The sequence below is a fragment of the Mycetomoellerius zeteki genome, unplaced genomic scaffold (assembly GCF_001594055.1).
Source record: "Mycetomoellerius zeteki isolate Tzet28-1 unplaced genomic scaffold, Tzet1.0 scaffold135, whole genome shotgun sequence".
NCBI classification, from domain to species: domain Eukaryota; kingdom Metazoa; phylum Arthropoda; class Insecta; order Hymenoptera; family Formicidae; genus Mycetomoellerius; species Mycetomoellerius zeteki.
The window spans coordinates 4,808,149-4,819,292 of record NW_017256287.1 but is presented as its reverse complement, the minus strand read 5'-3'; the positions used below and the strand labels follow the sequence as shown (position 1 = coordinate 4,819,292).

The following is an 11,144-nucleotide window of genomic DNA, read 5'->3' as shown; positions in this document are numbered from 1 at the left end:
CGTAGACAACTACTTATAAATTCTGCTTACGACAAAATATACCGTTTTTTCTCCCTTTCTAACAAGCAATTAATAATTTTTCATAAATTGTTATTTTTTTAAATAAAAAAAATAAAATGTTATTTTATTTTTTTTTTTAGTTTTTATTTTACTTCACTTTACTTTTTAAATATTTTTTAAATAAATATAATATTGTTAATTTTTTTAAATAAAAGAAGTAAATATTTATTATTTGAATATTTTTAGGACCTGATCAAGTGCTATCTGCGAACGTAGATACTACATGTAACGCCGATGGCAGAATACGAATAAAGTTAGATAGCAATGGATCTAATTCATGCATGCCCGAATCAATCCCTGGAATTTTAACTAGAACCGCAAAGCTTTACCCTGACCACATAGCCTTGGTGTCTAGACTTGATATCAACGGCAAAAGAACCACGTATACTTTCCAGTATGTATAAAAAAAGTTACAAAAGGCTTTGTTTCCATTGTTATTGCAACAAGTAGAAAAGATTGGGGTCAAAAGTAACACGGATAAGTTGTAACATTTACATTAAAAAATATTATAACCAAAATACACAAGCGTTAGGAACAGATAGAAATTTGTAGTATAGATAATTACAAACTTCTATCTCTTTCTTACGCTTCTGTATTTTGTTTATAATGTTTTTTATGTAAGCGTTACAACTTACCTGTGTTATTTTTTATTCCAGTCTCCTCTAGTATATGTAGATAAAACTTGTACAACTAATTTCTCTATGTAGATATTATTATAAATATTATATAAACATAAATATTGCTTTTGTTCTTTCTCTGTTCTTTCCAATCTGGTTTATAAGAAAATTCGATGAGCAATTACATTTACTGCACAATAAGTGGTACAATCAATTTTGTACAATTTATACAATTTTGTTAATTTGTATTACAGAGAATACGAGTCTGCTGTAAGAATCGTCGCGAAAGCGTTTTTAAAATTAGGTTTAGAGCGATATCATAGCGTCTGCATAATAGGATTCAATAGTCCGGAATGGTTTATTGCCGAACTCGCGACTATATACGCTGGGTAAAAGAGTTTAATCGTTTGTATGTCTAAATAAGCATTACGTATAATATAATAATTTACATGCATGTACTGTTTACATATTTACAATATACATGTATTGTTTATATAGCTGTACAATAATAAAAAAAGCGATATAAGCTTTTCTTATTTTTTAATAAATAAATCATCTTTTTTTTAGTGGAATCGCTACAGGGATTTATACCACAAATTCTCCGGAGGCATGCCAATATTGCGCTGAACACAGTCGGGCAGATATAATAGTCGTTGAAGATGAGAAACAATTGCGAAAAATCTTGCAAATAAAACACAATTTGCCTCACTTGAAAGCAATTGTTCAATATGACGGCATACCTATTGAAAAGGATGTTTTGAGCGTAAATTGATTAGTATGCTTGCCTAATATATAGTAATTTTTAATTACTATATATATATAACTTATTATTATTTATTTTTTCTCAGTGGAACGATTTATTGGACATAGGTAAAAAAGAATCGGAGGATAAATTACTGTCTGTGTTAAAGATGATAGGAGTAAATGAATGTTGCATTTTAGTATATACGGTACGTTGAATTTATCATAATTAATCAAATTGCGCCTGCTATAATATTTAATGCACTATTTTATTATTTGCAATCTTTATAGTCGGGAACAGTCGGAAATTCAAAAGCTGTAATGTTAAACCATGATAATATATTGTCCAATATACGGGCAGTGTTAATGGTACTACGTATGAAAGAAAAATCAGAAGTTATAGTCAGCTATTTGCCATTATCTCATGTTGCAGCACAGGTAAGATGTTTCAAATAGCATAATATATATTTTATATATCTTAAATAAAAATCTATCGGTGACATTACAATTAATATAAATTTTCATGTATATAAATTACATAAGGTTGAAAGATATTTCAAATAGGATAATATACTACTCAACAAAATTAAAGAGCAGGTAAAATCATTTGTCTTACCCTCCAAAAACAAGCAAATTTTAAAGTAGATTAACTTCGTTAAAAAAATTATCACAATAACATATTTAAATAAGCATTTTACACCTTGAAATCTCTACTTTTCAGATAGATACGATTTTTTTCACCGAGTTCATTTTTGTTTTAATGTTCAATAGTTAGATGAAAAAAAGAATCGTATACGACGCTCAACAAAAAAGCAATTTAAAGTTAAAGATTCACTCTTTCGAATGCTATATTTGTGTATAATTTTTATTTCGCGCTGGGAAACTTCGTAAAAAATTTGAGGCATCTTCATTTTATGTCTGTGTAACTTTATAAAATATCAGTAAGATCATTTTCTGACGTACCGACCTAAATAATCTCCTAAATATCTCCTAAATAGAGATTTAAAGCTGTAAAATACTTTTTTAAACATTTGGCTATGATGAAGTTACTGTAACTTGAAATTTGTCTGTCTTTGAAGAGTAGAATAAGTGATCTTTTAATTATATTGAGTAGTGTATATCCCAGATATCTAAGTAAAAATATTTCGGTGACATTAAAATTAATACAAATTTTCACATATATAAATTACACAGAGTTGGAAGTAACATGTTACTTGTAACATCGTTACCATTACTTTTTTTAGTAACGAATTGGGGTAACAATGTTATATTTTTTATATAAGTATATATATTATTATATTAGTAACAATAATGAAGATTACGTAGTTATATTTTAATTGTTAGAAACGATAACGAATATAATCGTTACTTTTATCATTTTAATTACCAGCTTCGTGTAGGTATAGAACATAACTTTCTCAATCCTAAAATTATATCTAAATACACGGACAGAATTTTTTCTTAGAGTTTACCCTGAAAATATGATAGTCGTGGGACAATAATGTATTTTCAAGAATTTTAATGTAAATCTCTCTCATTCATTAATAAAACTACAATAAAGCATACAATAAGTTTGATTAATTTTACTAAAGTGCATGGTAAAAATCTGTAAAATATTGTACCACAACTACCATATTTTCGGGGTAAATTTTAAAACAAAATTTTCTCCGTGTATCTATTATAATTAGATAAAAATTGTTTATAATATTTTCATTAATTCCAGATACTTGACATCATAATAAACATTATGTTAGCGACCACAGTATACTTTGCGGACCCAAGTGCATTAAAGGGTACGTTAATAAATACATTACTTGTGGCACAACCGACTATTTTCCTAGGGGTGCCTAGAGTATGGGAAAAGATATACGAAAAGATGCAAGAGAAAGCGCGTAATAATGGTGTAATAAAAACATGGATTGCTAAATGGGCAAAAGAACAAGCTCTTCATTATTATACGAATAAAATGAATGGCATAGATTACAAACACTGGGGCTACGTCTTTGCAAAATGGCTTGTTCTCGACAAAGTCAAGGCAGCATTGGGTTTAAATAAGTGCCACATCTACTTGACCGGAGCAGCACCTTTAAATATCGACATTAAAAGATATTTCTTGAGTTTAGACATACCTATAGCAGAAGTATATGGAACGTCTGAATGTAGCGGGCCTCATACAATAATCGACATAAAAAAATTTAGGTAAATTACATCTGTTTTTATTGTTTATACCGAATTTATAAAGATATTTAAAACTTTTAAAATATACTTTACAATATTTATAAAATATATTATTTCTTATATGTTAGCTTGGTTAGTATAGGAAAACCTTTACCTGGGCTATATACAAAATTAGACAATATAGATGAACACGGTGAGGGAGAGATTTGTATGAGTGGACGACACATATTTATGGGTTACTTAAATGCACCGAAGCAAACCGAAGACGTCAAAGATAAAGATGGCTGGATACATAGTGGTGATCTCGGTAAATTCGATTCAAACGGGAATTTGTTTATTACTGGTAAACATTTCTTTTTCACCTATTAACATTATGTAAATACATCATTATATTTGTTAAAAATGACACTATTCATATTCTATAAAAAAAGATATCAGACCGAGACTAGTCATTTTCTGTAGTTCTTTTGGACTATATAAATCTAAATTGTTCTATCACACCACCATTTTGAGAAATTTTCAATTGAGATTACAAAAAGTACCATTTTAGCGTATTTTCTCATATTATAATTACAATATGTGACCTACTTAAGAAATTTTATTGCAATCGAAATAAAGTGTTAGGATTTTCAATGTACTCCAAATGATTTTTTCATATTGGCTATAATTAATAACATATTCATGATTAAATGTAAGGTCTATTGCGGAAAAGCTGTGAATTTTTATCAAATAGCTTTCGATGATGTTTATTTAAACTTAAAAGTTTCTTAGGCTACTGAATACGAATCCGATATCAAACTTGACCAATTCAAAGGGTCTAAAAACTCTTAAGTTTAAATAAACATAAAATAGTTATTAAAGCATGCAGCTTTTCCGCAATAAATTCGTACTATTTAATTACAAATATCTTATTTTAAAAATTTCGAGAGTTTTTGAGAGCTGAAAGTCTTAAAAACAAATTTTGATCGCAATAAAACTTCTCCAGCACGTCACATAACATAGTTATGATACAACAAAATACATACAATAGCCCTTTCTGCAACGTTGCAATTTTCTCCAGATTATAACGTATTGGAGCAATTTGAAAAAATGGATTCGTGTGTATTCAGCATCCGAAAAACTATTTAAAAAATGATTATTTCGGTTTTCGAAAAGATTTTTTTGTCGAACAATGTAATATCACGCATATATATATGTCAGCAAATATGTATATTTTTTTACTTTTTGCATTCACAGGTAGAATAAAAGAACTTATAATCACAAGTGGAGGGGAAAACGTGGCATCATACAATATAGAGCAAGCAATATTGTCGGAATTACCATATTTAAGTAATATCATAGTGATTGGAGATCAAAAGAAATATTTAACAGTCCTTGTCACGCTTAAGGTATAATGCGAGAAAAAAATATATAAATTTAAAATTATAAATATCCAAATAATACATTTTTTTTTCAGAGTGATATGAATGAAGAGACTGGCGCGCCGTTAGATACGCTAGCGCCAAATGTATTAAAATGGGCACAGTCTATTGGTAGTAGTGCTAAAACAGTTACAGAAGTTATAAACTTTCGTGATGTAGTCGTAAGTTTTAAAAGTAACTCATAATTAATATCATTTAACATTGCGCATAAATAAAAAATTTATTTATTTATTTTTTAAGACAAATCGAAATCGAACAAATGAATGCGAATAATATCACAAATAAACAACTTGTTATACATACTTTAAGGCGAAAGAGTAGTCACCACAGTCATATTGAATCGTGACGTCAGAGACGAGAAATGACATGTTAATTTTTTTACGTGCTATTTGTAAATGAAGACAATTTGGATAAAACAAAATGATGAGATGATTTTAAAACAATTGTAAAAATGGATAAAAGCTATCTTTATTCCCCTTAATCAAAATTAACGTGTCATTTTTCGCTTCTGATGTTACGATTCAATATCATTGTGGTGACTACTCAGGAGCCTTAATAAATGCAAACGACATGCCCAGTGGCAGCATTCATTTTTGTTTATTTAATCTGGATATTTAAATATTAGAATATGTTTTTTGCTCTTTTAGATATATGGAGAAATCGATAAGGCAATTAAGAGAGCAAATATGCAAGCTATAAGTAATGCTCAAAAAGTACAGAAATTCGAAATTCTTCCCCATGATTTTTCGATTCCAACCGGTGAATTGGGACCCACGTTAAAGACTAAAAAGAATGTAATTAAGAAGAAGTATGCTGATTTAATAGACAAAATGTATGAGTAAAATTCTACACTACTGTCATAATAAGATTAATGAAGCCCGTTTTCACAATATGTAGTTACCTAAAAAGATTAAAGCTTATCATAAGAAATTCATCAATGAAATTCATTTGTGAAACCCTAAGAAACGTGCTAATTACTACATAATTTTGATATTATTTTTATACCAGCTGCCTTGACATGCATAATATCAAATATTTTATAAGCGAGATGTATTTCGCGCAATTTAATACATTTTTTAATTCGTAGGTAATTGAAAGAAATAATTATATTAAATCTATATACAGATTCAGAGTAAAAATTTCTCATATATTTCTTATGTATTAGGTATTTTTAGCATGTATAAGTACATATAATTGTATAATTTTTAGCATGTATAAGTACATATAATTGTATAATTAAATATGCAAGGTGTCCCAGAATGACCGCCAAATATTTTGTGCGCAGGTACAGCGGACTAAATTTTATGAGAAGGAGATAAACAATTTTTATCTCTTGTTTTTCTGTAAAATTGATAGTACTTGAGTAAAAAAATTATTAAAGACCAACATTCGGCGATTTTTAGTAATTATCTTGTTAACTATTGTGAAAATTGCAAAATGGTAGAGGACTTTTCGACTTAGTTTAGTCCGCTCTACCTGCGAAATATTTGGCGGTCATTTTGGGGTACCCTATATATATATATATATATATATATATACAGGTGGACAAAAGAAACGGACAAAAGAGTAAAATAAAAGTTAAAAAACTTTATTCCTTAGTATATGCTCTAAGCTTTATTCAATTAATTTTAATTAGATCAAAGTATACGCCATAATATGCTATAATTTACAAATCACTTTATTAAGTAATAAATACAGGTCGCATTAGTTGGAAGATCACGAATTGTATTGGTAGGATTGAACAAACACGATTATGCAGCTATTTAGTAACATAAAGCATTGGAATGAAACGTGAATATACTGTTGATCGTATTATAAAAATGACTGCGCTCAAACTGTTTAGAGAGTTTCGCCGTCACTTTTATCTTCGTTGTCACAATATTGTACCATCAGCTCATGCAATTCAAACCTGGATTCGCAATTTTAAAGAAACAATCTTAACATAAAAGAAGACGACGAATCGCATGAGCAAATGCGGCAAAGGACCGTGATAACAAAAATAAAAGTAGCGGCGAAATTTTTTACAAGCAGTTTGGGCATAGTCATTATATTTTTATAGTATAATTTATATATACGTTGCTTACCATTTCAACACTCATGTTTATTAAATGACATCGAGGCTATATAATAATGTTTGCTTAATCCTATCAACATAATCCATAACCCATCAATATTATAAAAAAGATTTCGTTTATTTGCTTATCTTATATATATATATACATATATATATACATATATATATATTTTAATATACATATATTAATGAAAATTCTGAGGTAATTCTAAAAACAAACTTGTATTTGTAGCCTATCTAAATATAAATTTTTTTGCACAATATAAAAATATTTTTTCCAATTTGTGTTAAACTTTTTTTTATATCAATCAAGATGTCTAAAGTAAACAATTTTTGACAATACTTATAATTATATAATGCTGTTCTAATGAAAAGTAATGTAAATCATTGTAATGGAAAGGTAAAAATAAATAACAGAAAAGATTTTATAATTGCAATATATTACTAAATGTAGTTTACAATAAGCAAAACTGTAGTTATGTTTAAAATTATTGTGTGTGTTTGTGTGTGTGTGTGTGTGTGTTTTGTGTGTGTGTTTATACTACATATTTTTATAGTAAATACGGCTTTTCATAAGAAAATAGTCTTACTAAGAGCGCATCACAGCAGCTTTGGAAATGCAGATCTGTATATCTTCTTACTCTCAATCTTATCATGCACAAGTGGATTATACTCGAATTATCGTGATTATATATCATCAAGATAAGTTTTCCTGTTGTTATATATTTATTATTAGATTATTACTCTACTCAATTACTTATCTCACATTATCAATATAAATTTTTACACATGTACATGTAAAATGCATAATTATTGCTGGCTAACAATGTATCTTAAATACTTGTGCAATTTTATTTTTAATTCTTTAACTGCAAATCTGTTAGAATTATAATTTTCAACGTAAGAATATCCACATAGCAGATAATTAAGAAGAATAATGATATGCCAAAGCTGTTAATTAATTCCACATATAAAACTTATAGCATTGTGGCACATACATATAGAACACTGTTTTCAATACCATTACAGATCCTGTTTTGAGAATAAGCGGCTAAAAATTACGTTGGTTTCCTATATATAACATGAGAATTTTATGGTACTTTAAAATATTTTTTTGTGAAAGATCTTTAAAATATTTTCAAGCATAAAATTATACAAGCCTCCAATTATTTATGAATATGTACCATATTACTCCACCAAACATAAGGCTAATTAACAATATGTATTTTTAGAAGTGATAGAGCAAGTATATAGATTTATGATGTTGTTGATGTATTGAATTTTTGTTGGATAATAGATGTTTTTCGCTGTGGTACTGTTTCTGGTGTTGGTATAGCATCTCCTGTTGGCAGAACACCAGCTGGTTTTGGCTTGGCTGTAGACTTTTGTTTTGCCATTTGATAATCCCCAGAATCAAAATATTTTTGCTGAAAACATTGAAATTGTTAATCATTTCAAGAAACCAAAAAATTAAAAAGAATAAGTGATTGTTTTTATAAGAACGTTGAAACTCTGTAAAATAATTAGCAGAATTGGTATTTACCCCTTTGGCTAGCCTTTTTTGCAAAAATGCAGAATGACCACCAAATGGTCGACCAGCTGCATTTAGGAACTTTGCCTTTAATTTTTCTTCTTCCAATTTTTCTATAGCGCTCGATGACAGCTATAAGAAAATCTTCAATAAGGATCTATTTATATATGCATATGACTGTTGTATATGAACAAAGTTCCATGTAAATAAAATTTTAAAAGATTGTTTCTACTTATACATTTCCTAAATCTTCTAAAATTCATATTAATGTGTACAACACCATATATCCGTTTTGTTGTCATACAATCCTAACATGCTTAGCATGAGTAAGCTACGAATAAATGTAGCTCTCCAAATATTTACATATAACAGTGCAGTGCAAGAAAGTTAATTTCAGCATAATCAATCACTTGTAATAGATGAAACAATATACAACAACTTTCTAATAAAATAATAGGTCAATTCTAAGCAGACTCGTAAGATTCATAACGTGTTTTTGTAAAATTTGTGACTAGTATTTTAATTTTATGCGTCATTTTATGTATCATAAGACATGATTATTCATAAATATCTACGATTTCTTGTAAATTTTATGGCTAGTAAAAAGCTGTCTGCAAAAATATTATATAAAGGTACTAAGCACTTAAAAATTCTTACAAGTCTTACAGGAGTATGTTTACATGAGCCTTATGATTCTGCTTAGAATTTAGGCATAAAATTCCGTTGCTCTCTACGATGATGTTTCGATAACCATCGAAAGAACCGCCGCAGTTTCCAATTTTCTTGATACACTAATTTATACAATACACTACATTATTAATAAATTAATTCTATCTTCGTAATTAATCGCTGTCCGATTGATAAATCTCAGCAACTTGCCTCTGCAGTCGGACTCTGCACATTCGTCTGATCGTCGCTCATCTTCGCAGATTTTAAAACGCCTCTCGTCAGCGACCGCACGTCTTCCAACCAGTTACCTTCCGGATACTAATTTCGACACTCACGCATATAACATACATAAGCTAAGTAAGCGCGACGCAATAAACGGCAGCGTCTCTCAATCGTCAGGCGAGTCGTTTCTCCGCTGTATTCTCTACAAAGCAGATACGTGCACCACAGGAGTTCCGATTGTCAACGAGATTGTTTTCATACACGAACGGCAAAAAACAGCCACAGCGTCACATGCAGAGCCATATATTCCCGGGTGACCGTTACCGATGTTCGCATGGCCGGTTTCCATGCGCAGAAATTCAATCCGATTCTCATAGAGCGACTTCGATTAATGAATCGGCGATTAGTTCAATGTTATGAATTACTCCAGCAGAATTATTATTAATTAGACCGGTGCTATCCGAGCAGAGGCGTGCAAAAATAATTTTGACGTCCCAGAAGAATACATACATATTATATATTTTATATATAATATTAAAAGTGGCATCATAATAGTGCTAATTAAATCTAAATAAATGTCCATCTCTATCTCTCTACCAATTTTCCCTACTGTTTATATTATTTCTATCAATATTGATTTACTTTAATCTCTTATGCTCATTTCTAATGTGGATTAGTTTATTATTGTTTGCTTTCTTATCCTTTTCTATTTCTAAGAATTAGAATTAAAAGAATAAATAAAACCGAGATTAAAATTAATCTACATTGGTAGAAATTTGCTCAGAATTATAAATCTTTGAACAGTTTAGATTGTTTCAAAATTTCTATATCATTTACGTATCGTTATTATTGTCTTTGATCTAAATCCCTTCTATATTGTATTGAACAACAAAAAAATAATAATTTAATCATCGATTGAGTTAAGTTTTGCACTGCTTGGTCGAAATCACATTCATATAGTAACAACTCCGAATAAATAAGATTTGAACTGTTTGAAGTAATAATATTTTCAATTATATAATTTATCGTCCTAATTTCTTAATTTTATCATTCTTTTCATGTAAAAAAGAATTTTTAATTTAATTTATCCATGTTTATAGCATATAAGATATTGCTTTTTTTACTTAAAATTAATTACGGCCACTTTTACCAACTCCGATTAACTTAATCGACTGATTAGTCCATTGGAATTGGCCAATCGTCATCTGTCGCCAAACAAAATGACAAATGCGATTGGTCAATTCCAATGGACTAATCGGCCGATTAAATTAATCGAAGTTGATAAGAGTGGCGCTTAATAAAGTATAAATATTTTTATTTGATAAGTTAATCATTGATTAAGTTAATCACAATTTGGTCATTCTTGAATAAATCCAATTTTCATCATCAGATGCTAAACGTTAAATTAAAATCACGTGACTACGCTTTTCAAGTCTCATGAAATAGCATCTTTAGGGTGCGTTCCACTAAACTTTCGTAACGCTCGCGAGTATCATCCTTCTTGTCATTAAATATTAAACAATTAAACGCAGCCAATCGACAGGTTTGAAAAGCTTATCATACGACAAAAAACAGATGAATATAATATTAGCCTTTATGCTGGATTCACCCTGCATTCGATTTTCGTCGTA

The 11,144-nt window shown here is 29.1% G+C and overlaps 2 protein-coding genes across 3 annotated transcripts in view; one reads left to right on the top strand and one right to left on the bottom strand.

Annotated features, from left to right (window-relative positions):
• The window catches only part of bgm (acyl-CoA synthetase bubblegum family member 1), a 9,599-nt gene extending 3,637 nt beyond the window's left edge, over nt 1-5,962 (top strand). For both annotated transcript variants that reach the window (XM_018462113.1, XM_018462114.1), the window contains exons 3-12: nt 247-454; nt 932-1,066; nt 1,245-1,440; nt 1,526-1,627; nt 1,710-1,856; nt 3,142-3,617; nt 3,725-3,939; nt 4,833-4,984; nt 5,053-5,178; nt 5,665-5,962. In XM_018462113.1, coding sequence (XP_018317615.1) covers nt 247-454; nt 932-1,066; nt 1,245-1,440; nt 1,526-1,627; nt 1,710-1,856; nt 3,142-3,617; nt 3,725-3,939; nt 4,833-4,984; nt 5,053-5,178; nt 5,665-5,859 — 1,952 coding nt within the window. In that variant the 3' untranslated portion in view covers nt 5,860-5,962. The remainder of the gene's footprint in view (nt 1-246; nt 455-931; nt 1,067-1,244; nt 1,441-1,525; nt 1,628-1,709; nt 1,857-3,141; nt 3,618-3,724; nt 3,940-4,832; nt 4,985-5,052; nt 5,179-5,664) is intronic.
• A 1,594-nt stretch (nt 5,963-7,556) lies between these two features.
• endos (endosulfine alpha) lies at nt 7,557-9,817 on the bottom strand. The gene is made up of 3 exons (XM_018462025.1): nt 9,502-9,817; nt 8,635-8,754; nt 7,557-8,518 (listed from the first exon to the last, which is right to left on the bottom strand). Exons 1-3 carry the CDS (start codon nt 9,541-9,543, stop codon nt 8,348-8,350), a joined length of 333 nt encoding a protein of 110 aa, XP_018317527.1. The 5' UTR covers nt 9,544-9,817; the 3' UTR covers nt 7,557-8,347.
• Between the last annotated feature and the right edge of the window lie 1,327 nt (nt 9,818-11,144).

Excerpts from the sequence above, each read along its gene's own strand:
- endos (XM_018462025.1), bottom strand. The coding sequence starts at position 9,543 with ATGAGCGACGATCAGACGAATGTGCAGAGTCCGACTGCAGAG. Across the intron at positions 8,755-9,501 it reads TGCAGAGTCCGACTGCAGAG|CTGTCATCGAGCGCTATAGA; the intron begins GCAAGTTGCTGA and ends ATTTTCTTATAG. Across the intron at positions 8,519-8,634 it reads AAAAAAGGCTAGCCAAAGGG|CAAAAATATTTTGATTCTGG; the intron begins GTAAATACCAAT and ends CAATGTTTTCAG.